The sequence below is a fragment of the Apiotrichum porosum genome, assembly GCF_003942205.1.
Source record: "Apiotrichum porosum strain DSM 27194 chromosome Unknown scaffold_2, whole genome shotgun sequence".
NCBI classification, from domain to species: domain Eukaryota; kingdom Fungi; phylum Basidiomycota; class Tremellomycetes; order Trichosporonales; family Trichosporonaceae; genus Apiotrichum; species Apiotrichum porosum.
Window position 1 is genome coordinate 528,328 of NW_021167109.1, and position 25,910 is coordinate 554,237.

Below are 25,910 nucleotides of genomic sequence, written 5' to 3' on the forward strand. Positions count from 1 at the left end.
GATCTCAAAAGCCGAGTCCGTCGCATACAAAGATGCCAGAGAGCTGTTGTTGCGCGACTCCTTCGTCATCTCGGCCATCAATAGCCAGCTCGACACAGCACACGGTAGGCATGGGTGAGACCTGGGTGAATGTGCATTTTGTTGTCGTCGGATTTCGCCGACCGGGCCGGGACCGCCGATCCTACGATTACGCCATCAGCCGGCGCATCGTTTACCACTGACGATCGCGTCGACTAGTCCATCTAGCTCGTCTCTTGCACCGACCTGTTGCTCACCAACGTCTCTGAAGTTGACATTCACATCCTCACTCATATACACACCATGCCAGACCTCGTTCTCGACAGCTCCGCCCTCACGCCGGATCTGCGGGTGTGCTTCAAGCCCCTCGACAACGTGCAAGGCGGCGGGTGTCACCTTGAGGTGTACACGGTCCCAGACGCCAGCAAGCCCACCCCTGTGGTACTGTGCGTTATGAGAGAGGTCCATCCAGATACTAGACCGCTTATTGGGAATCTGGACTTGACCATGGTTGTGAAGTGAAGGCTGACGCGCTGGCGACTCACTCTGTGCTTCACACCAACATGACATCACCGTGACTGCCTTCCTTTGAGACAGTATGATGCACGGTGGCGGTTGGACCATGGGTGGCCCGACTTCTATTCCGTACGCCCAAGTGCGATGGTTGCGTGAGCATGGCATCGCCGCCGCCTCGGTCGAGTATCGCATGGTACCTCAGTGAGTCGAGCTGCTGATGCCAACACTGACGACCCAGCGTCAAGATGAAGGACATGCGTGAAGACTGCCTGGACGCGTTCCGTTTTGCTCAGTCGGGTCTGAACGTGGCCCTCGCTGCGGCCAACCTGTCTACCGTTGACCCCACCCGTATTGGCGCATGGGGTGCCAGTGCGGGCGGTACCCTTGTCCTCTTCCTCGGTGCCGATGTTGGAGACCTGGTCGCGAGCGACAACACCATTCCTCCCCTCCGTGCCATAATCCCGACGTACCCCTTGGCCGACTTCCATCGGTTTGAGCCCGGAGGTGAACACGCAGAGGACAAGTTTGATGAAGTGTGTGCCGCCGATCCCGACTTCAAGGCCAAGTACGATGCCCTTCTTGCGGACAAGTGCCAGGTATCGGCGGCGTGGACCACGGAGGAGCAGACACCGACTCCTGAGCTGGCGAGGAGGTGGGAATTCAGTCACCAGGTAAGTTGTTCAGCGCTTTAGCTAGTAACTAACCACAGGCGCTCCACAATGGCACTCTCGTACCTCTCCTGTTCGACTCTATGCCCCTCTCGCCCGCTGCATCGCCCCTGGGTGCTCTGAGCGCACGCATGCCGCCCACCTTTGTTGTTGTGGCAGAGGCCGACCAGCTCATCCCCCCATCCCAAAGCTACGCTGTTGTCGAAAAGCTGAAGAGCCTCGGCGTCGATGCTGCCGCCGGAGCAGGCAAGGACCTCCCGCACGGTCTGGCCGAGATGCTCCCCCACCAACCTGCTTGGCCAGCCGGCAACAAGTGGTGGGAAGATGCAATCGAGCCCAGCTTGGTGTTCATGTCCAAGTATCTTAGCAACTAGGTGCATTCCGTAAAAGATGCTTATGGCAACGGATCTGTTAGTCTCATCTCTGAATGTGAAAGGACTCATGTCTGGTATCATGCTGTGTAGATTCAATATGGCGGATTGCTAAGTGCGTGATGACCCGCCGTCGCGCGTCAGGTTGACTCCCTTGTTCTTGTTCACCCAGCTGATATTCACAAGTTTCCGACGGCAACGTTGAAACGAGGTTCCAAAAGAATACGCAATCCAAACCTTCCCAGGTCACCTTCTCAAAGTTGCAGTACCTGGGCCTCGTTCGTCTTACCACCGGGGGCACCGCATAGACATATGCCCCGCACGACGGCCTGTCCCCGCCACTCTCTGATTTCCGATGGAAGAAAGAATACCGAGAGAACTGCCGTTGTTTTGAGGGTGGCGGTAGCCGTCCCGCCACTGAACATGCGGTCAACGCTCCCCGAGGCGTCCTGGGACCTCTGCGGGATGGGGAGCAATGATGGCAACGAGAGAACAGCATGAAGGGTGGATGGCTATGGAGACTATAGACGATACAGTGGCATACCAAAAACTCGGGGTGCCAGGGAACATCGACGACCCCCGGAAGATGTTGGTGTACCGCGGAGGCGGTAGCAGTGCCTATGTGTGGCACACGGTCGCCACGCAGCCCCGCGCAGAGGTGCGTACTACTGTATACAAGGGTGAATTTGGCTCTTGTGAAGGTCAGCAGTCAACTTTCTTGGCATCGCTGCAAGCACTTCCACACGACCAGGGTCCCGGAGAAACAATCGCCATCGCACAGGTCGAGGCCTGCTTCGGAAGCGTGGAGCACCAGAGAGCTTCTCAACTCGACTGGCGTGGCCTCGCCACGCCACATACAACGTACCAACTTGATTGGAATAGTGTATGCAGTACGCTCTGTGTGTGTGTGTTCGTTCAGCATGGCGACGCGTCAAGGACCCACGACTACTGCAAACTGTTGGACCCCCCACCTTGATGACGGCACGCGTGGCGACGTTTGTTTCAACCAAGCTTCAGCCGCTCCAACACAGGCCTTTGTGGTTAACGTCAATGAATTTCAGCATCTGGACACTGACTGACATGGCGCGGTGGACATGTACCGTAAGTTTTCACCACACATGGCCGCACAGAAGCGACACGGCTGTTCGTCATGTATGGCATCGCGGGAACCGCTGCCCTGTGCGTTCGAGACCACGTTCAGTATGATCAGCAAGTAAGAGTGTTTCCACGGCACCGCTCTCCGCCGTCTGCGGGTGCCTATGTCTGCCTGGTTTGGTTTCACTCGATTCCGCCCAGCCCAGCATGTACGTGTAGGGCCACTCTGATCCAAGGCAGTGAGTGGCCCAGTGGCTGGTGCATACCAACAACACTGTATGTCTGCCGATCTTAGGTGCCGCTTTATGGTATGCTTGGATCTTATATGGCCCCACAGGAGTGTTCACCCATGCAGCCATGGTCCTGGTTGCAGAGCAAGGAAGCGGCGACGCTGTTGCGAGCCAGACCGTTGGTGAAGGTGTCCCGGTGCCTCGAACCGTTTCACCGTGCTCCTGTCTTTCCGGGTTGCCGTGCAGCCCACCCAACCCTGCAGCGCGTTCTGTGCGACGTTCACCGTGGCAGCGGAAACAACAGTGATCGTGGAGAATACCGCAGACCATGGCGCGGCCCGCATACGGCTGCCTGTGGGGATGCGTACCAGTCAACACCTTTGCCCTGGAGCTCAGTCACCGCAACGTCTCGAACATTAGGGGTGGGAGATGGTGCCACGGTACCGTGAGGCGGGTGTGGCTCATCTGCAAGACGTTATAGACAAACTCTACTGTCTTACCTGGGTATGTACTTTTGAGACATATCTTCTTCCTCACAGACCTCACGGTTCTGGTTCTCGCCACCTCACACAGTCCCCCGCCAACAAGACGACCACGGGTCTTTTCAATCCATCATGGCGGGACCATCGGCTGCTGTAGCAGTACTCGCCTGCTACCTTCTCTTGCCACTCGCCCAGGCTGGCAGTCCAATTACACCCAACTTTGCCTGGAACATCACTCTCCCAGCAACCTCCGGGATGTTCAGGTTCTTTGCCAGCGGCAACTCGTCCGCAAAGTGGAGCCAGACCTTTGAGGGCGCACCACAGCCATATGCCAAAGGCCAAGTGGCTGTGGGCGACGGTTATTACAACATATCCACCACTTTTGCTGGGGCAGGAAGCGGCGCTGTTCAAGCCGATGCGGTCTTAAGGGCCTACGGTCGTAGTGTTTGGTTCAACGGCGCCCTCACGCTCGGCAACGAGGCCTACCAAGCCTTTCTGAGCCCTGATGGCAACAGCTTGCCAGACGCCTCGCCGTCAGAGCCATTTGGAAGCACTGCAGGCCCGCAGCTTGCAAGTTGGTCGGGTAACGCTTGGGATTATCGGTATTGGCGACTCGGCATTCCTTCAAACTATACCGGTGACTTGACTTTGCGCGTCGACTCGGCCACCCTCGAGACTGGCATGGAACTTCTGGTGGAGTGAGTTTACCTCCCCGCTTCTTAACATAGACGCTTACGCGCGTGGCAGCAACCCAACTTGGGACGACGTCAACATCACCGACATCCATGCTGTCGACGACACAGGCGCTATCAACGCGTTCTTCAACTGCACGAGTGATTGGAATGTCATCACAAGCCTAGGTGGCGGTGTTTGTGCGTTTCTGAATTGTTCTTCGACCTCTTGCTAACAGCCCATCACAGCTGGCCAACAACCAGTGGCCTACAACGCAACGCAGGTGCTGTCCAACTACTATCCCAACGCTGCTTGCATCTTCCCTCTCCCAACCAACATGTCGTATATCATGTTCAACGGAACACTCGGCCCAGACTACCTGCTGCAGCAAATCACCCTCTCCCCATCACCTCCGGGAGCAAGCAACCTGGTAACGTCCAATTCCATGATTTACGCCGTGCCGTACAATGTGCCCAACTCGCCCATGTACATGGCCGCGCTGGACCCCAGCGTCCAGTACAGCGTCACAATCAACTCGAGGGATCCGATCCACGCCACGAACAGCGGATTTTCCGGTATCACTCTGTGGTCCACCAAGGGGTAAGTGGCAGCATTGAGGAGAGGGTTATAGTCACCACTGTGCATGTTGTCTAAGAGCCAACAGGGTAAACGGCGCATCGTCAGACTCGAGCGCGAGCTCGGCGACAGGTGGAGTGGCTGCCACTCCCAGCGGAAACAAGAAGGACGATTCAAACACCTCGACAAACGTGACTCAGTCCTCCCACATTGGCCCTATTGTTGGCGGCGTCATCGGCGGCCTTGCTGTCATTGTCCTTCTGTTGGGTACCTTCCTACTCTGCCGTCGCCGCCGCAGGAAGCAGCAGTTAAAGTGAGCACCACCCACACTCCACTTGTCAAAACGCTTGCTAACAACCCGTCCGCAGCGAAAAGGAGGTCATGAACATTGACGCTGGACCAAATGTTCCGGAACACAGCGTCTCCCCCTTCATGTCCTCGGCACACCACAGTGCCCTTGGTGGCACGGGTGCGTACCACATCGGACCAGATGGCAAGATCATCCAGGAACGCAACTCGATGCTCGCCCACCTCCCATCCGACCAGACGACCCATCGCTCCCTCTCAACGCAAGACTGGGACCGGGAAATTATTGCCGAGAGCGACGCGGGCGGCCTGGAGGCTGCGACCTTCCAGCGCTCGATGGAGCCCGAGCGCGTCCCGCCAGAATACAACCCAGAGTGGGCGGCCCGTCCTGTTGTTCCGACCGGTTTCCTCGAACCACCGCGTGTGTCAGAGTCTGCGTCAAGTTCATCCATGCTGTCGCCGTCGCCCATCTACGTCGATGCCTTGCACCACGCCAAGTTTGGCGGCAACAGCCCCGCTTCGTCGGCGACGTCGTTGTCCGAGCTGGCAAACCAGGGGCGCAATATCGAGACAGCGGGAATGCCGACCAAGTTGAGGCACGATGGCGCGTTTGAGGGCACGTTTGGAGGCAGCACCGTGTCGCCCACCACGGCGAGGTCGAGCTTCCACCAAAGGCCCGGATACGGGACTGTCGGTGGTAGCAGTGACGACAAGTCGGACTGGGTGAGCTACAGCGGTGGCTCATCATCCGGCACCGGCACAAACTGAACTGAACGTGTGTGAGCTGGGCTTGCATTTTTGAAAAGGAGCAACGGGGGAGGGCAGGCGAGTGAGAGGTTCATGTCGTGTAGAGTAAGGTGGGACAGTGAAAATCTACGTAGTTTAGCTTTTAAGTGAATCGCAGAACGTTGAGGCCATGTTGTTTCAATTCTAAGCCAAACAGCAGGGTATGTACTTGCGTGCAATAGAGTCAGCCTGCAGTTGAGCAAATTAGTTGGGTGAGCCGGATTCTGCTATGGATACATTACAATGACTGCCACCAACCAACCCACAGGTCTATCCGCCGATACCGCATCCGCCGTCACGCGCGTGAACCTCCACGCAAACCCGGTCGCAGCTCCACTCGTCACACCTGGGACACCTGTAGGCCCCAGTGTATCCGCAACCCGCACACAACCTCCGTGCCGGCGCGCTCGGTGGTGGTGCTGCGGCAGTGACGTATGGTGGTGTCGGTGTTGATGGCAACTCTTCCAGCCAGTCGCGTAGTGATTTCTTGCTGTACAGTGCGCGTCGGACGTTCGGTGTTTGCCTCTTCTTGGCAGCCGCCTGTTGTGCCGCCCACGCCGTCGCCGCTGGTGAACCTGGTGGGCCTGGGGCAGGTGGGACAAACGATGCGGTAGGGATGTCGGTTGGGTTTGTACGCTGTTGTTGTTGTTGTTGTTGTTAGTGCGTTGATGTTGGAGTGTGAAAGGGGAGGGTGTGTGTGTGTGAAGGGGGGGTGGTAACGCGTGTGAAGTCGATTCCGGCGGCAAGTGACGTTGAAGAACATCACAACAAGACGACGACGACTCAAGGGACAGCAAGGTCATGTGCAGCTTACCTCTAGATCTTCCAACTTGCGCTGGAGATGACGCGACTGAAAGTCGTTACTCTGCTGTGCGACCATGGCGGCGCACCAAGCCAAGGACGGGTGTTTTATCGATTTGTTGACGTGAAGAGTGGATGAGAGATTGAGTGAGGCTTGAGCATTGCATCATTGGCAGTGGGAGGGTTGCTGCATTAGGAACGCATTGAAATTACAATGACTTACGTAATTTGTAGTTTTATTAGCTGGATCACAGGGTATTACGTTTCCCCCGCTGAACCTGAAACCCACCTCCACATGTGACTGTCGCCGGCGGCCACGACCTGCAACTGCGACACATATTTCGACGCGCGGCTGGCATCGACAACCAACGTCGATAATATCACACATCTCCAACACCCATAGCCCGTGACCTAGCAGATAAGGGGCCATCTACGACTTTTACTTTAAATCATCTACACGCGCGCACCCTCAAGCTCGTCGCCATGGTGGTCCACATCAGTGCTGAACTGTTCGGCGGTTTCGACTACAACACCCTCGCCGCGGTTGCTGCCACGACCGCCACTGCATATGCTGTCAAGGTCTTCGCTGGCGGCAAGAAGTGCACCTGGGAGCGAGAATGGGCTGGAAAGCTCATCATGATTGCAGTGAGTATGGGCCCAAGGTAACCTCCATGTTTGCGGTCTACCTCGTTTGCTGTGCTGACCTTACTTCTTCCCTCAGGCAGCTCCGACACCCACAACCCTCGCGCTCATTGACCACCTCTTGCAACTTCCGTCCCCACCCCAAATCCTCTACCTCCCACCATACGAGTCTCCCCTTCCTGAAGCCCTCCTGACGCTCATGCACGCCATGCGTCTGAGTACCACCAACCCCCTCGCCCAACTTCACTGCGAGCCTCTTCCCCGAACGCCAACAGGCGTGCGCGAGTTTGTGCGCAAATGGGCCTCCCCCTTGAGAGGTACTGCCGGCGAAGGCGGCCGCCGTGTCGACGCGATTGTTCTGGGTGGAGCCTGGGAGTGTGACGACGGAACGACGCGGAAACGCGACATCGAGCTGGAGAAATGGGAGGATCCCGAGTGGACGACGCAGCAGTTCCATTTCCACCTGATCACCGCCCTGCTCCCGAGCTTGTTGCGCGCACCTCCAGAGCGCAACATTAGGATCATTCAGCTCGTGTCGCCCGCGTGGTCGGCCGCTTTGCCTGGTATCCAAGCCGAGTTGGAGAACAAGCCGTACAAGGCCAAGGCTGGGCTGTTGCCAGCCGCAGGGCGTCGCGGCGTGATCAGCCTGAGCTTCCAGGAACAGCTCAAGCTCATTCTCGACACGCTTGCCAGTGCCACTTATGGCAAGGCCGAGGTCGTCCCCGACCCGAACGCTACTGTCGAAGACGGCGCAGAAGTCACCGTGACGAAGAAGCGCGACGAGAGCATCCAGTCAAACATCCTCTCCCTGTCTGTCGTCATGCCTTGGGCTAGGGACGAGGTCGTGCGGCCGGTCTGGGGTGCTGGCTCAATGATCAAGTGGATCTTGTGAGTGATGGGCGCTGCGATTGCTTAACTAACCCCACCAGGTACCTCCTTCTCCTCCCCATCGTCCTCATCCTCACTCGCGGCCCAGCCAAGGCCATCCAGCCTATCCTTTTTGCGCTTTCCGCCCCGGTCAAGTTTCCTGGCGACGTCGACGACGACCTCAGCCAGGGTAACAAAAACGCGGCGCGGTCTGCCGATGAGGCCGAGGAACGCGAGAAGCGCTTGGTGGAGAGCGGCAAGTCGTCTCGCCCAGAGAAGGACGACTTGGAGCCCCGTCGTGCTGGCGTGAGGCAAGGTGATGTGGTGCGGGACTGTGCCGTTATCGAGTGAGTGCAAACGGCGCGGAAAGCTACAAACTTGAGATGTGTTAGCTGACACCCTGCAGCGTCCCGCCAGTTCTGCATGACCCTCTCCTCGCTCGCGCGACGTACGAGAAACTCGAGAAACAGGTCGAGCTCGGCGTCAAGGCCAGCGAAGCCCGCGCCAAGGCGTTCCCTCGCCCTATCCCTGCTGCCACCAAGGAAGAGGACGGGCCGCCTCGTGAGACCAAGGTCAAGTTTGCCGAGCCTAGCAAGGAAGAGTTGGATCGTGCAGCGGAGGAGAAGACAGAGTAGCAGAGGGGATAGACTGTAAATAGAGAGTTACGGACACTCACGATATGCACTGGTATGGACTACTGGACACGACCTTACGTGCACGTAAGACGTGCACGTCGCCCTTGTCACATGGTGTCCCTACAGGTCCGCCACGCTGCACAGGTCTGGCACGCAACTCCTTTCGCTGGGTGCAGTCGGTATCTGACGGTCTGCCGAAGGTCTCCCGTTGGTGGAGTCAGTATCCTGGCGAGAGCCGCGTCCAAGTTAATAGAAAGACCCTCTCCAATCTGGTATGGTCCATTTTGGACAGACAAGGGTGGACCGGCCGGTACTGGGTCTACCAGCACTTGGTCGACGTCACAGGCTTTGTATATGAAGGTGGAATGCGAAGCGTGTGCGTGCGGGGAAAGCAGCTCAACCCGCCTGTGTGCTGTACACCATGGGAGGCAACCGCCGATAAGAGTCTGTTCTTCCCTGCTGAACCGCTTCCTGCTGACCCGCTTCCTTCTCGACCACGTTCCTCTTCCAACTTGGCCGTGGAACTGTAGGCGGACTGACTTGACAAACGACTCAGAGACAAGACTCAAGGCAAAGACAGACGGATGATTGCCGGGCCCGCACGAACACCTCCCGCACTGTTTCTCCAGCCACCTCCACCTCGTCTTCCTTCCTCCCTTCACGTCCATCGCGTTCCCCCGCCTCGTCTCCTCAGCACCCTGGTCTTCTGCATGCGAGCTATGCTTTTTGCATTCTCCTGCGACATTTCTGCCGCTTCTACCTGTTGGCGCAAGCGCCATACGCCGGTGTCGCCGCCACACGCTCGCTTGCGCGACGCGCGAAACAACAGCGCCAGTCATCCCTCTCAGAACCACACGTTCATTGCTGGACGTGGGGGCGGTCCCTTGAGGTTCACACCACACCAAGTGTTTCCAAGGCCTTAGATGGCCTTGGACTTGGCGAGCTGCTCGACCTGGCCGAGGGCCTCCTCGAGAAGCTGCTTCTTGAAGGCAGGCTTGGCGAGCTCGGCGGCAATGTTCTCGGTAACAGTCTTGACAAGAGCGGTCTGCTCCTGCTCGCGCTGCTGCTGCTCGTAGCGGACCCACGAGTCGAGGACAGCCTTAAGCTCCTGCTTGACGGCGGCCTCCTGCGAGAGGAGGAAGTTCTCGTGCTCGAGAGCGTTGGTCTCCTTCGAGACGGCGTAGAGCTGCTCGGTGAGGGGGACAACGTCCTTGAGCTCGGCAACCGACGAGATGCGCTCCTTGATGGCGACGGTGTGCTCCTCGCGGGCACCGTTAAGGATCGAGCGGACCTTGGCGATCTTCTCGTTGGCCCAAGCCGAGTAGGGGGCGCCGATCGACGAGCCGACGGCGTAGAGGATGATCAGGAAGCCGGCGGCGAGGACAGTCTCCTCGTTGGCGACCTGGGAACGCTGTCAGCAACGACGTTCTTGCGATTCGGCGGCTCTCCCTGGCCATCTCTCCGACTCCTTGCTCCCTTCCTCTGCTCCCGCTCCAAAACAACCACCACCCCTTTAGACACTCACGTAGAGCTCAGACGAGACGGCGGCGGCGGTAAGACCAGTGCCGAGGATGATGCCCGAGGTCTTCGAGAAGAGCGACGACGAGGGGACGGCGTTGATGATCTCGGCAGCCTTCTCATCGGGAGTGGGCTCTGTAGGTTTCACGTCAGCAATCGTTGCTTGCCCTGTATCGCGCCCAGTCCCAGTTCCGCCCAAGTCCGCCTATTCTGCATGGACCTGGCAGCTCTCTGGAGGGGCGAATACGCCAGACACTAACTCGACGACTGGAAGCGCACCCTGCGGCATTGTCAGCGAGCTGTTTCTCTAACGTGGAGGAGGAGGGTGTCGGCTTGGCCATGCGCGAAAACCACAAATTGACGATTGTGGTTGTCCTGGCGCAACGCGATGGGGGAATGGGAATGGGGAAACGCACGACTGGGCGGCGACGGCGCGGGGGGCGACGGCGACGGGGCGAGCGGCGCTCCGGAGGGTGCGGAGAGCGATACGGGAAGCCATTTTGAGTGGGGAGGGAGGGGGTAGAGGTGGTGGTGGTGACTAGATCGACGACGACGAACAGCCTGCACCACCTGCCAGCGCCTGGGGCTGGGCGACCGACCGCTCCGCCCCGGGCAGCCCAACGGTTGGCTGGGCGGGTCGGGAGGGCTCGCGGCGGCGTTATAACGCACGTTAACACGCTTTTGCCGGGCGTGTGGCACACGTGGTGTTACGTAAATATAAGTTACGTAACTTGAGATGATCGCCCACTGATGCATGCAGGCGAAGCATACAGTTGTGGTCCTCTGAGCGTCCACCGACTTGTTGCTGTCAGACATCAATAACCATCACACCCCACTGCCATGTCGTCAGACTCTGAAAACGACCTCTTCGGCGACGAGGCAACATCTCCCCCCGCCCCCGCAGCCTCCTCGCCCAAGGCTGCCCCTTCTCCCGGCGGCGGTAGCAGCCCAGCTCCCGGTCCAGGCCCCGACCTGGTAAGTGGATGACTCCGTTGAACACTCGACGTTCCCTCTAACAATGCCGCTAGTTTGGCGACGAGGACGACGCAGAGCAAAACAACCGCGAGCGCGATTCGAGGTCACCATCCACCCCGCCATCCACCCCCGGCTCGCCAAGCCGCGCGCTCGAGTACCCCGAGGAGGATGTGGAGGAGACGCACGAAGTTGTCGCCGACGTGCCGGTGCCAGCCTGGGCACGCCTGAAGCCCACAGACTCAAAGGTGTGGCACCTCAAGTTGCCGGCGTACGTCAATGTCGAGGCTCGTCCGTATGACGCCGACTATTACCGCGCAACAAACGAGGATGAGGACAAGGAGCTCGTGGGGCCAGCGGCAAAGGGCAAGATGATCGGTGTGCGTAACACCGTTCGCTGGAGGTGGACGACGGGACCCGATGGCGAGCCCGTGCGCCAGAGCAACGCGCGCATGCTGCGATGGAGCGATGGCAGCGTCTCGCTCCAGCTGGGCAGCGACTTGTTCGACCTGGCCCCTTCATATGGTACCACCCTGGCGAGGCCCCGCGACGATGCCCCTCCCAAGAACGAGGACCAGCGCGGATCGACTGAAACCACGTTCCTTTGTGTTACCGCTCCCAACGAGCAGGTCCTCGTCACCGAGGCTGCCATTGCCGGCCAGCTGTCCTTGGTCCCAACGTCGATGGACTCGAAGACGCACCGCGAGCTTGTCTCCCACGTCGGCCAGCAGCACGTCAAGCACTCGCGTATGAAGATTCTCGACGACATTGGCGACTCGGACAAGGTCGCCGAGCTGCTGGCCCGTGCCGCACCCCAGCGTGCCGTCACCAAGCCGACGACAACGACGAGGACAAACAGGCCACGCGCAGCGGCCGATTCCCTCGGTGGCCGTCGTGGCGGCCGGTTCAAGCGCGCCGACACGGAAGAGAGCGACGGCTACGGCAGCCGCGAGCGCCGGAACGCGCGTGACAGGGAGCGCGAGTATGACGAGGACGACGGGTTTGTCGTTGCCGACAGCGATGACAGCGATTCGGGCGCCAAGGGCAAGTCTTCCAAGAAGGGCAAGCGCCGTGCCCGCTCGGTTGACAGCGACGACATGGACGCGATGGAGCTGGCCGACCGGAGGATCGAGGAGTTTGAGCGTGACCGTAAGAGGCACAAGAGCGGGAGCAGCAAGAGCAGCAAGAAGAGGAAGGCTACTACGGGATACGACACGACGGACGAGGAGGACGCCGAGGGTGAGGTTGCAGAGGAAGAGGAGGAGGACGCCGAGGAGGAAGATGAGGGTGACATGGATGTTGAGAGCGAGGAAGAGTAGATAGTAGAGCAGATGCACATTGTACCAGTCGTCTAACCCAGACTCACGACTGACAGTCTTCCTTGAGCTCCAACCCCACCACCATGTGCTTTTCGGAAGGTGCGCAACGCGTAAGCCCCACTGTGAACCATCTAGAACCTGCAGTGCATCTGATGGCGCCTCTGAAACTACTGATTCCACGTCTATAAACACCTCTCAGTCTAGTTCTTACGGAGGAAGTCAAACAGCCTCTTGAGCATAAACGCCGAGTCCTTGGGATAACGAGTGTACGCCTCGGTGGTCTTGTCGACGTGGGTGAGGCCGTAGCGCGGGACGAAGCCCTGGTCCCACTCGAGGTTGCTGAGATGTGTCAGCGAAGGGCCGACTGCTTCTGTCGCCCGCCAAACTCACTCAAGCAGACTCCAAGCCATGTACGCGCCCACGTCAATGCCCTCATCCTTGACGGCCTGTGCCAGTTCACGAATGTAACCGGTGAAGAACGCCTGCCTCTCGACATCGTTCACAGCCTGGGAGATGGTCATCTCCGCCTCGCCAGCCACACAGAAGCCATTCTCCGTGACGAAGATGCTCTGGCCAGCCTCCTTGGTGTAGTTGTCCGACAGGTATCGGAGGAGCAGGCGGAATCCCCATGGCACATCGCACGGCTGGCCGTTGTGGCCGCGGTGGCCGATGGACTGGCCGTCCTTTTCGCGCGTGGTGGCAATCAGGCCGAATGAGCGGCCAAAGACGTCGGCAGTGGCGAACTCAAAGGTCTCGCCCGTAGCCCACGAGGTGGAGTAGTGGTTGAGGCCGAAAAAGTCGTTCGAGCCCTTGATGATGGCCCACTCGGCGTCGGTAAAGGTCAGCTTGTCGCCGAAGCGGTCCAGGCAGGACTGGGGGAAGCGTCCGTGGTCTGTAAATCAGCTCTAACCCATGCGTGCGTTTGTTGGCGGGTGTAGCCAGGATCTGCCACCCGCGCCGCAGCACCGCTCACAGATAGGCTCGGCGTACATGCCGAGCTGGTGGTCGATGCCCTGCTGGGCGGCCTTGGCGGCGGCCTCGGACTCGTCCATGGGGACAATCCAGTCCATGTTGAGCGTGATGCCAATGATACCGTTCTGCTTGACCTTGTACTCGCGGCGGTACAGGTCGACAGTGTGGGCGTGGCAGAGGAGGATCGACTTGGTGACGCTGAGGAGTGTTAGTTGAGAAAGCTTCCTTTTCTGTGGCTGGTTTAGGTACACGACAGCCACAAGGCGCTTGGCCGGAAGACTTACAGAGCCCAGAGGGTGTCAAAGTTCTTGCCGTTGTCCGCGGCGTGCTCCACCTTCTTTAACACGGCGCTCTGGAGCAAAGTGTAGATGAAGGGCTCGTTAATGGTGATCCAGTACTTGACGCGGTCGCCCAGCGTGTCAAACATGAGCTTGGCATAGGCCACAAAGTCGACAACAATCTTCTCGGGGTCATCCAGACCGCCGTACCTCTTCTCGAGGGCCGAGGGCAGGTCCCAGTGGAAGAGGGTGACCACGGGCTCGATACCCTCGGCGACGAGGGCGTCGACGAGGTTGGAGTAGTACTCGAGTCCCTTGGCGTTGACGGGGTCGTCTGCGCCGCCTGGACGAGTCATCAGCTAATGAACCTGAGGTCACCGCAGCTGGACTTACCCTCGGGCTTGACGCGGGGCCACGAGATGCTGAACCGGTAGGCATTCACACCGTACTGCTTGAGGAGCTTGATGTCTTCCCTCCAGTGCTCGTAGCTCCTGCACGCGTCTTTACCATACTCCTGGAAATCGTCCCAGACGCTGGGGCCCTTGCCGTCCTCGTTCCACGCTCCCTCGATCTGGTACGCCGCGGTCGAAGCCGCAAAGATGAAGTTGGAGGGAAGGGAGCCAGCGAGTGAGGCGTCGGACGTGATGAGCGCTTCAGGCTTTGTGGTCGTGGTCATTGTAGCGATGTCGGGGTCAAGGTCACGGGGGAGGGGGGGGGAGGGGAGGGGGTACAGCGTGCATTGTGCGCCTGGACATATAAGAGTGAAAGAGCATCGGAGAGAGTGTGCGGAGGAGACAATACGGGGCCCGTTATCGGGCCGCTACATGGATCTCGATATGAGCGTAAATCCGCCGAGATGGCGCCGAGCCGACAACACGTCTTTGAATCTCCTTGTCCGGGCCCCACAGTCCATGCAGCTTGGGAGGGACATGTTGAGCGTCTGGGAGCACCAGATGTAGTGCAAGCAGCGAACCCGTGACAAATTGGAAGCATCACTCCAGTACAAGGTAACAGCCACGTTGTCTTTCGGCTCATGACATCGTGATGTGTATTCCACGTCGCGAAGGTCATGCCTCGCGAGTCCCTCCGTTCAGGCCACGGCGTTGGACGACGTGGGCCCCATTGTTATACTCTGTGACCATCGAGGCCCGTGCCACGCATGGCTTGGCATCACATGCACCTCAGAGTTGTCGTCACTCGTCGAAGGTTGCCCAGTTGAACGGGTTGTAACGTCGATAATGGCACATGTCTGTCTCAAGATACATTGTTTTTGGATATCACAGGACACACACAAGTACTGTACTCCACGCCCTCTGGGGCTCTCAAACCTCGCTTCTACCAAGAACCTCTCTTCTCGCCCATGACTCGTCTCTTGCTCCCACACACACACATCACGCGTAACCAGACCTCTAACCTATCCAACCTGTTCTCACACCTCAGAGCGAATCGAGGAAGCTCGCGTCACCACTGAGATCGACCTCGGGTTCGGGCTCGCCCGCGGGTCGCCTCTTCTTGGCCACGGGGGTAGCGGCCCCTCCGGGGACCTCGGACATCATACGCTTGGCCTGCCTGCGTGCGCGAACCGACGAGCCGGGAGAAGGCCCATGGATGGTTCCGCCAGCAGTGGTTGCGGGCGACACATCCACGCCGTAAGGCATGAGCGCAGCGTGGGTTGCTTGGAGGTTGGGAGGGAAGTGGGCCGACGCGGGCACGCCTGTAGGGTGGGCGGGCGTGGCGAAGGGGTTGACGAGCTGAGACGAGGCGAGGGCGACAATGGACTCGAGACCACGGGCAGACATAAAGTCGGCGGTGGAGAGGTCAAAGGACGCATCAGGGTCGCCACCGCTAGCCGCCGCAGCGACTGAGGCAGCGACGACAGACTCGTCGAGGGTGCCAGTGCCGATAGGGGTCTGGTCCGTGTCGGGACGAGTGAGGACATCCTGAACTTCCTCGGGCGAGAGGCGGACGATAATGGCTGCATCGCGCGACTGGCGGACACGTGGCTTGAGGTGGTAGAATGCGTTGGCACTCATCACGTCAGTGAGGTTGGGGAGGAGACGGTCCTCCTCGGGAACCGGAGGGTTGTCATAGAGACCCTGTGCCCAGTCTGGGTAGTCTTGCTGGACCTTTTCGTCGATATGGAACTTGAACAGGATGATACCGCCAGCACCTGAGACGGGGAGACCTTGGGCATCTTTCGGACGCAGGAGGGGGAGGTTGGAGCGGTCCCAGAGCTCGGATGGCATGTGGAAAGTAGGGGCAGGCTGCTTGGGGCGGCCCTTGCGACGCATCTTGGTGGCCTGGTCGAGCGAGTAGACGTCAAGAATGTTGAGAAGAGAGCGGGCGTTGGCCGAGAGCCAGAACTGGTCGACGACCTCGTGGGCATCGGCCGAGCGAGTACCGCACTGGAGCTTGCGGTACGCATTCCACTCATCTTCGGTGTATTCGCGCTTGAGGTCGGGACGTTCGTTGGTCATTGATGCAAAGTCGATCGTGAGGAGGGTACGGTAAAGTGCACGCAACTTGCAGAGGTTGAGTGGGGAAGAGTCAAAGGCAGCAGTGCGACGGGCCACAAGCGACTGCTGGCGACGGTACTGGTTCTGCTTGCGGCGGGTAATCTCGTCCTTGTGGACTTCACCGCGCTCGCGGGTCAACTGCTCGTCGTAGCGCTTGCCGAGACGCGTCCAGTATGTGTGGACAGACTTGACAATCTGGTCTTCATCGACCTCGGGCTCGTCGGCGGCGTAGCTCTCGTTCCAAGTGGTCTTGCAATCGGTAATAACCGTGTCGAGGAAGGGACGGACCGTGTTCGAGCTCACGTCGGCGCGGAAGTCGGGGCGGAACTCGTCGACGGCATTGACACTCTCGGCTGCCATGGCAGGGATGCTCGCCGGATCGGGCAAATCGCGCGTGCCCTTGGACTCGAATGCGCTCACGGGGTACTCGACACCCAGGCGGCGGTTGGCCATCTTGTGAACCAAGTGCTCGAGCTTCATGGAACGGCGCTTGCGGCCACCGCCGCCGAGGCGCTTCTCTTCGTCCACGAACGGTGTCGCGCTGCCGCCATCACGCAGGCGGTCGTGATCGCCATCATCAAGAGTCACGCTCTTGAGAATGCGGGTGCGGCGGGAAGATCCCGATCCGGAAGGGAGGCTCGAGGTGCTGACCAAAGCATCGTAGCGGGCCTTGAGGGAATCGTACTCGCTGCGAGGGACGTAGGAGATGGCAAACGCAGGGTCGATAGTTGGCGGTCCGCGACCCTCGATACTGGCGATAATGTTCTTGACCAGCTCAGTCTGTCGCCTGTGGCCCTCATACAAGAGTCGGTAGCTGGCCATGAGTCCTTGGAGGATACGCGGCGCATCCATCTGATCGACGATAGACTGGTTCGCGGCACTCAGCTGCTGGAGCTGGGACACGGCCTTGTCGATGCTTTGCACCTGGACCTGGGAGGCGGGCACCAACGTTGGGGGAGGCAAGTCGGACTCCGATGGAACGCCCACGCCTGACGAGTGCAGCGTAGCAGGAACAGCCTGAGCCGCGTCGGCTGCAACGGTGTTGTCGTGAGATTCGCTAAAGGCTGCGCGGAGAGCCTCGAGGGTGGCTTCCTGATCGCCATGACCCGCACCGTCGTCTACGAGGGGGAAGGGGACGTCATCTTGGCCCGATGTGAGTGGAAGAAAAGACGTGTCGATGGCTGGAGGAGCCGGTGTTGGGGTTGCCGGAGTCTGCCCCGACATTGCTTGTGGTGGATGAGATGGATGTCCAAGGTGGACTTGGGAAGTGGAGGATGTTGATGGACGTGGAAGGCGTGCGAACGAGGAAGACGAGGGAATTAGGGAAACCAAGTTCGCACGCCTGGGAAGACAATTGCTTCCGTGCGACGTCTGTTTGCGTCTCGGGTAAAATGTTTACGTAAGCGCTTTTTTTGTGGCGCAGGGAGGAACCCCAACCACGACCACCATGGAAGGCATAAGCGCATAAAAAAAGATGTTTACAGAAGGCTACGAACAACATTTACCCTCCCCTCACTCGTACAGAATATCCAGGAAGGACAGGGCAACCTCCTCCACAACCACGGGGCCGGCAGGGGTCTGGCCCACACCTGAGATGTCAGTGTCCATTATCGAAGCCAGGCAGCGGCAGGTTACCCACCGTAGAGTGCCACAAGGTTGCCGGTCGCAGCCTCGGGCGACGCCTTCTCCTCCTTGATGGCCGCGGCCAAGTCGTCGAGGAGGCTGTCGACGCTCGCAGCCGTAAGGCGCTAGTAACGTCAGCTGTGCCATCGATCTCTGCAGCTCGGGCACTCACGGTGAACGCCATGTGGAGGCCAGCAGGCTGGTTGAGGGCGTTGAGGTGCCAGCCCTTCTTGCTCATGCGGTCACCGACGGCGTAAATGTTAAGAGTCTTAGATGAGAAGGCAATAACCGAGAGCTGGGGGTCGCCGACAACCTGCAGGTCGGCAGCGAAGCGCTTCTTAAGCTCGCCCTTGAAGTGGCGAGCGGCACCGATAATCTGCTTGGCAGACTCGGTGTAGCCGTCGATGCCGATGTGGTTGACGACGGCCCAAGCACCGGCAAGTACAGCACCGGGACGCGAACCGGCAATCGATGGAGAGGCGTAGACACCACCGGACCAGTCAGACTTGCAGAAGAACTGGAAGCGGCGGAGTTCCTTGGAGCGGTACATGATGACGGAAGTGCCCTTGGGACAGAAAGCGTACTTGTGCTGATGGGTTAGCAATTGAAGCTGGAAGAGCACCCACAGTGTCGCAGCTGATAGCGGTGACGCCAGGAACCTGGAAGTCAAACTTGGGGATGCCTTCGGTGAAGCCGGCACGTTCCGCAAACGAAATAATAAACGAGCCCAGGCAGCAGTCGACGTGGAGACCAACGTTGTAACGCTTGGCCAGCTGGCCGAGCTCGGGGATCCTGTCCTGTTTCTGTCAGTTGTGTGTACGAGGTCAAAGACTAACAATCATGCCGTCGGGGAAGTTGGGTGCGGAGCCGACAATCATAATCGTGTTGGGGTTGATGAAGCGCTTCATGAGCTTGGGGTCGACCTGGCGGGTGACGGGGTCGACGGGAACGGTGTGGATCTTGATGCAGAAGTACTCGGCCGCCTTCCAGAACGCGGCGTGAGCAGTAACGGGAACAACCCTGGTTGTCAATTTCCAATGAACGAGTTGAGATGGTAAACCGTGACTCACATCTCGGGCTCCTTGACACCCTTCGTGGCCCTCGCCCAGTCGCGGTGGGTCTTGACCGACATGATGATAGACTCGGTGCCGCCAGAGGTGGCTGACATTAGCTACGATCCGTCCACTCAACATGGTATCACTTACTCGTGCCGCATGCGCCAGTGACGTCGCCGTGGAAGCTGGGAAAAGTCAGCACACGGTCCAATGGGTTGAAGGCGTAGGGTACGGTCAAGCGTGCCATCATAGCAACCGGCGATAACCGCCATTTGCAGTTTGAAGACGTTCTTGCCTTGCAAAAGCAAAGAAGCCAAGGTGTCTGCCAAGGCCTGACCCAATACAGGTCTGGCACCCCACACGAGGACATACAGTTTGACCACCATGGAGACGAGCTCGGCCTCCATCTTGCGAACACCAGGGAAGACATCGGGGTGAAGGGCGTTGCTGATGACAAAGTTGGCCGAAGCCTCGTTGATAATGCTGCTGAGCTCCTGGCCGCCCTAACAGTTGTCAGCGCTGTGTCATGGGAGATGCCGATAGAGAAGACCCCCCAAATCCGATTGGCTCACATGGTACACGGCGCCCGACACACGGCCCCCCTCGACGTCGCCGCGGTCAAGCTTGTGCAAGTTGGTGAACTCCTTGCGGAGCCACTCAATGTCGTGGCCCTGCTCGGGGATGGAGCGGGTGCCGTTGAGCTCGATTCCTTCGGGGAAAGTGTCGGGTGCCAGCGATGCCTTGAGGCCGCTACGCGTCTTGGCCAGCTCCTTGGCCATTTCGGCCTTGGACGATGGGAGCTTGAGGATGATGCGGACAATGATCTAACACGTGTGTCAGTGGGGGGGAAATACGAGCCTGTGAGCACGCACATTCTTGATACCTGTGTAGATCTGGTTGCCGGTACCAAGGATACCATAGGCATAGACGTGACGGTAGGCGCCGAGGAGGAGCTTGAGGAAGAGCATCAATCGGATGAGCGACGAGATTTGCCCGATACGCTTCACGACGATCAGGGCGCGGGGACTGGGCTTCAGCTTTTGCAGCTGAAGCTGGGACCAGGCAGCCATGTTGGAAGGTGTGTCAGGGGGTTGTTGGGGTTGGTGGATGTGGGTAAGGGAAAAGGAGTGAGATGAGAGATAGGAAGAGGAGGGTGTGGGAGCAGACAGAGAGACCTGTTGTATATCGTAGGCGCCGTCCAACCTTGCGTGGCCTGGGTGGCGTACCCAGTGACGAGTGACGGTCGTTCTTGACCGTCCCTCGGGGCTCCATGTCCGTTGTGACACTGAATAAAAAAGACCCCGAAATCCAGTTAACCGGCCATCGCCGCGCCGCGCGAGCCGAACAACACTCTCTATGGATCTTGGCGCTCAAGCGCCACCCATTGCCGGCCCGAAGAGCACATGGGCTTCGTACCGTCCCCACGCAGACATTAAAGCAAAGGCCAGCGGCCAGCTTCATACACCGAGACAGAGCATCAACCTTGAACAAGTGGGCATGCAGCAACTGCGGTGTACAGCGGCTATTGCTGGCCCCGCGAGAGCGGTCGCTGGGACGCCGCTGGCCGCTGGCCGCTGTGGCCGCTGTCGTCTTAGAGGGAGCTGGAGAAATACAATGACGTGTGGTTTTGAACCAACATTGTCGGTCTTCAACGCCCCCCTGCCGGAAATCCATATGCCGTTTGCCGGCGAGTTGAGTCACCTCCACTCACTTGATACGCGGTTGCTGTTGCGTATCGTTTTCTGAAGCCATACACCACACCTTCCCTCGCGCCTCTTCTGCAACACCCACTCACCATGCCAGAGCTTCCAGGTAGGTCTTTATCTTCTATCCGGTCTGACCCACTCCCAAGAGGTCGAACGTGCACGCAGACTTATCGAAGAGACGTGCACCGGCTACGTCATCGAGGAGGTCAATGCGGTTGTGGACAGCATTGTCTTTGACGGCGCAGACAATGTCGAGTTTGTGAGCGTTATGCTTGGGGTGCGCAGGAGGTTTACTGATCGTGTAGGCACAGGAGCTGCAGGGGAGGACCATTACTGGATGCGAGCGGAGAGGCAAGCAGTGAGCTTGGGCTGAAAGCCCGAGTCGCCGCCCCAGCGGCGACGTGACCACCACCACCACGGTTCCATTACAACTCCACTTTTGCGGGGCCTGTTTGATTAACCCCTGATGGTACACGGTTTATATTGTATGCTTGCTGACGCTGATTCAGGTTCTGGATGACACTATCGGGGGATGGAAGGTACCCACTCATGCACTTTGGAATGACGGGCATGATCCAGGTATGTATGTATTGCTAAAGGTCCCATGCCTAACAAAACAGGTCAAGGGACAGGAGCCGACATGGTATCGTCGAAAGGTCAACCTCGGCGAGACGCGCGACTCGTGGCCTCCGCGGGTGGGTAGCTGAAGCATCGCGTGTTGCTAACCCATCCAGTTCCATAAATTGTGCGTGCTTGCCTCGTATCGTTGCCTAACCCACCAGTGTAATGAAGCTCAAGGCCCCAACGGCGGCTGATGAGCCTCGTGAGCTGGCATTCATTGACCCTCGCCGACTGGGACGGTTGAGACTTGTACCCAACCCCGTCACAGCCCACCCGCCTATTTCTGAGCTGGGGTTCGATCCAGTCCTCGACCACCCATCACTAGACGAGTTCAAGCAACTTCTTCTTAAGAAGAAGGGAGCGGTCAAGGGTGTCATCATGGACCAGTCGTTCAGCGCCGGTGTCGGCAACTGGGTCGCAGACGAGTGGGTCCATCGTTAATGTCGCTGCTGACCCACCCAGAGTACTGTATCAGGCCCGCATCCATCCCCTATGCCCTGTCCCAGCGCTCACAGAGCACGACCTTTCTGAGCTCCACCGTCTCCTGCGCGAGATCCCCCTCAAGGCCATCGAAGTCAATGCCGATTCGAGCTTGTTCCCTGACAGTTGGCTATTCCGGTTCAGGTGGGACAAGGGGAAGAAGAAGCCAAAGGGCAAGAAGATCAAGGCAGAAGTCGAAGGTGGTGAGGAGGATAGCAAGCCAGGAGTTCCACAGTTCCTCCTCTTGGTGGGTGCCGCGCTCTCAAGCAGTGCTGACCCGTCAGCCGGATGGAAAGCCCGCAACAATAGCGTTTGTCACTGTGGCTGGGCGCACCAGCGCGGTAGTCACCGAGCTCCAGAAACTGCCATCTGAAATCAACGGCAAATCAAAGGCACCCAAGGCGGCAAAGGCGGCAAAGTCACCGGTCAAGGGCCGTGTCATAAAGCGCAAGCGTGGAGATACGGTGAGCTTCGCACGACACAAGTAACCCAGCTTACGCCAGTCGAGCGAGCTGAGCGAGCTGAGCGAGGAGGTGGAGGAGGTGGAGGAGGTAGAGGAGGAAGAGGAAGAGGAGGAGGAGGTTATTGTCATCAAGAGCTCTCGCACCGAGCGTGCCGCCGCACGAGCCACCAAAGTGGAGCGAGAAGTAACATTAGCCGTCAAGAGGCGTCGGTGAAAGCTAAACGACGGTTTTGTTGTGCAGAAGTATAGTGCAAGTCATGATGCCAGCCCCTGACACAGTCCTCATCCTATGATGGCACGTTTGGGGCCCTGATCGCCCGCGAAGACACGGCTGTCACAAGCTATCTGCAGGAAGCCAGACGCGCCAGACGCGTACGGCAGCCTCCTCTACGATCAGGACCCTGCATATAACGTCTCTTTCACTGATCAACCTCTCCCTCTCCTCTCTCTCATCATTCTCCTCCGACGGGGTCCTCAAGTCTCAGCCCTGCCACAATGCTCGACATCTCCAATCTCTCGACCCTACGCACCCTTCTCGTCGACTATGACGTTCTCCAAGTCACGCAGGTCCGTAACGTCCTCCTCTCAATGGGCTATCCAAACCCCATGGAGGTGGAATGGCGCGCCATCATCGACTCGTTCTACGGTGCCCCACTCGAGGTCAGCCAGCTGGAGCGCCTGATCATCCGCGTCCTGACTGGTAGTTCACCAGAGACTACTCGGTGGGTATCAGCCTACGGCCTCCTTTCCATAGCTCACTGTGCAGCCACACCGTCCCCGCCATCTTTTGGTCGGACGCCGGCCTCTTTGATCAGTTTGTGATCAACCTCGCCAGGTCCAAAGACCACATCAGGCAGATGTACTCTGACACTGCGACTCTCCGCAACCTTATGCAGCGGGCTGGCGCGTTCGTCGGCTGGCTCCCGCTCGACTACGAGATTGGTATGGACGGACATGCCGAGTACGATGACAGGTGGTTGGACAACGTTACCGAGCACTCTGTGTTTGGCTGGACGGGATGGAGTGACAAGGTCGTTTGGTTTAACGTGGGTACGCAAAACAGGCCGAAGCTAACCCATCAGCATGATGTGATCCTTGGTGAAACAGCCTCGTCTTTGTTATTTGGAACCACGCCCTGCTCACCTCTCGACGTGCATTCCTCGAACAGCGTCAGAGTCGAACTCGACCCAGAGCCCAGCACACCAACTCGCCCTACCTCGTGGATGAATGTCGACCCCCCGGCCCCATCAGGCTGTATGGACGAGGACGAGGATACGCTCATGTCTCCACCCAAGCTCCCCTCGCCTCCTCCCTCTCCCAGCCCGCTGAACAAGAGAGGCAGGGAGGAGTACACCACGCTATCCGGAACCGTTCTCCAACCCTGCCGCTCCATCCCGTCCCCCTACGCAAGGCCAACCGCGTCCCCCTCGGTCCTGCTTCCTCGTGACAAGGGTAAAGGTAAACTCGCGGTCACGCCCAGGCCATCGGCTCCGCCGACTCCCGTGGCCTCGTCGTCGACTGCGGCCGATATGGCCGACTCGCAGGGGTCGCCCACTCCCAGGCCCAAGGCCAAGAAGCTCCGCGTCAAGGGAAGGCGGTCGACGCCTCGTACCACCACATTTGTCAATTTCCCCCCGCAGGTGGTGTTGTCCGAGGACGAGAAGGAGCACTACTCGCTTGGGTTTTCCAGTGGCGAGTGGTCCCACCTCGGCCGTTGATTCCGTACAGCGGCTGGCCAGGTCAACTCCGTAGACATGTTAATATTAATGTATCTGGCCCATGTCTGCTTGACTGTCACTGCATGAATCCAAGTCAGTCATCAGTGATGGCGATTGCGCTATTTGCGCTAAACGCCAATAATGGAGGAATGGGGGAGGAAAGAAGTGCAGAAAATTACAATAAAACAACAAACAGGCATGTGTACGGGCTCCCAGACCGTCTAAGGAAGGTCGACAATGTGGCTCATGGGTGTACCGTCAAGGTCACCGGTGGCAGTAGACGTGGGTGACCAGATACCTGCAGGCCACAGCGCGGGCGCCGTGATCGGCGCCAGGACGGCCGCCTTGGCCTCCACCTCCCACTCTGGCTCGGTGATGCCCCACCACACTCCCCTCTGCACCACCAGCACAACTCCACCGCGCTTCCCGTGAGCGTCAAAGCTTGAGCTTGAGCTGGACCTGCGCGATCCATTCTGGGCCACGAGCTTGGGCGAGCTCAAGCACGCCTTGAGCGGAGGGAGTACGCCACGCCGGGGTTCGAAACGGAGCACGCCCGCATTCCAGCCTTGCCCGCAGTGCCAGAACGTTGCCGTGGGTGGGAGGTGGCGGTACTGTTCCTTGTACCCCGCGAGGTGGTCCGAGGGGACGACACCGAAGCAGGGGGGAACCCAGCCCACAAAGGCGCCGTCGGCCACGGCGAGGTGGGCGCGGAGCCGGGCGGTGTTGGCGAGGACGCGCTGGGTGGTTTCGGCGAGCACCGCGTCGAGAAACTGGCTACCCCGGTGCGCACCGTAGTGCAGGCACGCGTAGGATGCGATCGAGACGGCTGCGCGAGCGTACGAGTTGGGGTCGCTCCAGAACAGCGCGGGGATGGTTCCGGGCAAGTCGAGTCCGGCGACAGTGCGTGCGATACGCCGCTCGGTGTCGTCCAGCCGCGACAAAATGACATTGTAGGCCCCGCGGAGAGAGTTGTAGCCGGCCGAGGTGGCGGGGTTGGTGGGGCTGAAGTCTGGGAGTGCCAGAGCGGCAATGAGGTCGAGGACGGCCGTGTCATAGTCCATCATGCCAGTGATGAGGTCCTGTGGAGTCTCCTTTGGAGAAGGGGGAGGAGTCGGCAGCGACGGAGTGCTGGTGGTACACGGGGTGAGGGGTGGAGTGAGTGGTGTGGGATACGTGCTCGCATCGGTGGTGGATACCCAGGCCACTGGAGAGACTGAGTGGGTGGTCTTGGTCCGAGGGTAGGTGCGGTACAGCGTGCCGTTGAGGTAGGAGGTCCAGTAGGCATCGTTGTCGTGGTCGAAACGCGGAAGGCAGAACTTGGGTGCCATGGTTGGTGTCGGCGCTGAGTTTGGTTGTCTCGTTTGGTGAAGGAGTCGTTCTCAAGGAGATCTGAAGTGAAATGGAAGGGATACCACGACTGAGTGGGTGTGATATATATGCATTGCTCGACTCGACGGTGTCCATGGTGGTGAGTGGATGTTGACACCAGATTGCTGTCGCCCGTCAATCGCTCCAGCCATTTGGTGATGATGGCTTATGATGGCGCCCTCGCTGCGCTTCGTGGAATGTTCTCTCGCGCCCATCAGACAGGAGGGACAAGGTGGACCACAATGCATGTGGGATATGCGAGAGATTTGACAATGTCCCTGCATATACGTCTGTGCATGAGCTTTTTCAGTTGTCTTGTTGGTGCTCAGTGACCCCCGGAGAAGGCAGGCTTTTTTACAGTATGTGGCGATCAGTGGATCAGTGATCAGTGGCCAGCGGCCAGCGGATGCGCCTGTCGCGCGTGTCCCGCTGAATGCGCTTCGCTTGGCCGGTGCGCACCGTTTCACACCTTACTTCTCGAATTTGAAGACTTAGCATTCGTGATGCATACACACAGTAGGATTGCAGCGTCCTCTACCAACACCTGCCGCCTGGAGCCTTCTTCTTGGTTGTATAGCATGAAACCGGATATGATAGGAATGTACAGAAGGTCACGAAGCGGTCGCCCACAGCATC

The 25,910-nt window shown here is 58.9% G+C and overlaps 11 protein-coding genes across 11 annotated transcripts; 6 read left to right on the top strand and 5 right to left on the bottom strand.

The window, feature by feature from the left end:
* Positions 1–321: 321 nt before the first annotated feature.
* EHS24_004168 (uncharacterized protein) lies at positions 322–1,576 on the top strand (the record flags this gene model as incomplete). The annotated part of the gene is made up of 4 exons (XM_028619794.1): positions 322–464; positions 616–735; positions 773–1,205; positions 1,244–1,576. The coding sequence occupies 4 exons, from the start codon at positions 322–324 to the stop codon at positions 1,574–1,576; spliced, it is 1,029 nt and encodes a 342-aa protein (XP_028478766.1).
* Positions 1,577–3,512: 1,936 nt separating this feature from the next.
* EHS24_004169 (uncharacterized protein) lies at positions 3,513–5,702 on the top strand (the record flags this gene model as incomplete). Its single annotated transcript, XM_028619795.1, has 5 exons — positions 3,513–4,078; positions 4,128–4,252; positions 4,301–4,652; positions 4,717–4,941; positions 4,997–5,702. The coding sequence occupies 5 exons, from the start codon at positions 3,513–3,515 to the stop codon at positions 5,700–5,702; spliced, it is 1,974 nt and encodes a 657-aa protein (XP_028478767.1).
* Positions 5,703–7,004: 1,302 nt separating this feature from the next.
* On the top strand, positions 7,005–8,665 carry EHS24_004170 (uncharacterized protein; the record flags this gene model as incomplete). The annotated part of the gene is made up of 4 exons (XM_028619796.1): positions 7,005–7,166; positions 7,243–8,051; positions 8,093–8,377; positions 8,437–8,665. 4 exons carry the CDS (start codon positions 7,005–7,007, stop codon positions 8,663–8,665), a joined length of 1,485 nt encoding a protein of 494 aa, XP_028478768.1.
* Positions 8,666–9,584: 919 nt separating this feature from the next.
* On the bottom strand, positions 9,585–10,682 carry ATP4 (atp4 subunit B of the stator stalk of mitochondrial F1F0 ATP synthase; the record flags this gene model as incomplete). Its single annotated transcript, XM_028619797.1, has 4 exons — positions 9,585–10,067; positions 10,191–10,318; positions 10,444–10,463; positions 10,600–10,682. The coding sequence occupies 4 exons, from the start codon at positions 10,680–10,682 to the stop codon at positions 9,585–9,587; spliced, it is 714 nt and encodes a 237-aa protein (XP_028478769.1).
* Positions 10,683–11,023: 341 nt separating this feature from the next.
* On the top strand, positions 11,024–12,474 carry EHS24_004172 (uncharacterized protein; the record flags this gene model as incomplete). Its single annotated transcript, XM_028619798.1, has 2 exons — positions 11,024–11,158; positions 11,212–12,474. 2 exons carry the CDS (start codon positions 11,024–11,026, stop codon positions 12,472–12,474), a joined length of 1,398 nt encoding a protein of 465 aa, XP_028478770.1.
* Positions 12,475–12,674: 200 nt separating this feature from the next.
* EHS24_004173 (uncharacterized protein) lies at positions 12,675–14,400 on the bottom strand (the record flags this gene model as incomplete). Its single annotated transcript, XM_028619799.1, has 5 exons — positions 12,675–12,813; positions 12,865–13,366; positions 13,448–13,644; positions 13,731–14,067; positions 14,118–14,400. The coding sequence occupies 5 exons, from the start codon at positions 14,398–14,400 to the stop codon at positions 12,675–12,677; spliced, it is 1,458 nt and encodes a 485-aa protein (XP_028478771.1).
* A 760-nt stretch (positions 14,401–15,160) lies between these two features.
* Positions 15,161–17,464, bottom strand: EHS24_004174 (uncharacterized protein; the record flags this gene model as incomplete). Its single annotated transcript, XM_028619800.1, has 1 exon — positions 15,161–17,464. The coding sequence occupies one exon, from the start codon at positions 17,462–17,464 to the stop codon at positions 15,161–15,163; it is 2,304 nt and encodes a 767-aa protein (XP_028478772.1).
* Positions 17,465–17,752: 288 nt separating this feature from the next.
* On the bottom strand, positions 17,753–19,988 carry EHS24_004175 (uncharacterized protein; the record flags this gene model as incomplete). The annotated part of the gene is made up of 10 exons (XM_028619801.1): positions 17,753–17,829; positions 17,880–17,988; positions 18,036–18,452; positions 18,490–18,660; positions 18,700–18,883; positions 18,934–19,024; positions 19,069–19,103; positions 19,291–19,421; positions 19,491–19,742; positions 19,791–19,988. 10 exons carry the CDS (start codon positions 19,986–19,988, stop codon positions 17,753–17,755), a joined length of 1,665 nt encoding a protein of 554 aa, XP_028478773.1.
* A 726-nt stretch (positions 19,989–20,714) lies between these two features.
* Positions 20,715–22,402, top strand: EHS24_004176 (uncharacterized protein; the record flags this gene model as incomplete). The annotated part of the gene is made up of 9 exons (XM_028619802.1): positions 20,715–20,730; positions 20,771–20,883; positions 20,936–20,982; positions 21,134–21,203; positions 21,245–21,319; positions 21,417–21,670; positions 21,708–21,972; positions 22,010–22,189; positions 22,229–22,402. The coding sequence occupies 9 exons, from the start codon at positions 20,715–20,717 to the stop codon at positions 22,400–22,402; spliced, it is 1,194 nt and encodes a 397-aa protein (XP_028478774.1).
* Positions 22,403–22,683: 281 nt separating this feature from the next.
* Positions 22,684–23,906, top strand: EHS24_004177 (uncharacterized protein; the record flags this gene model as incomplete). The annotated part of the gene is made up of 3 exons (XM_028619803.1): positions 22,684–22,910; positions 22,955–23,234; positions 23,271–23,906. 3 exons carry the CDS (start codon positions 22,684–22,686, stop codon positions 23,904–23,906), a joined length of 1,143 nt encoding a protein of 380 aa, XP_028478775.1.
* Positions 23,907–24,127: 221 nt separating this feature from the next.
* Positions 24,128–25,234, bottom strand: EHS24_004178 (uncharacterized protein; the record flags this gene model as incomplete). The annotated part of the gene is made up of 1 exon (XM_028619804.1): positions 24,128–25,234. One exon carries the CDS (start codon positions 25,232–25,234, stop codon positions 24,128–24,130), a length of 1,107 nt encoding a protein of 368 aa, XP_028478776.1.
* Positions 25,235–25,910: the final 676 nt, after the last annotated feature.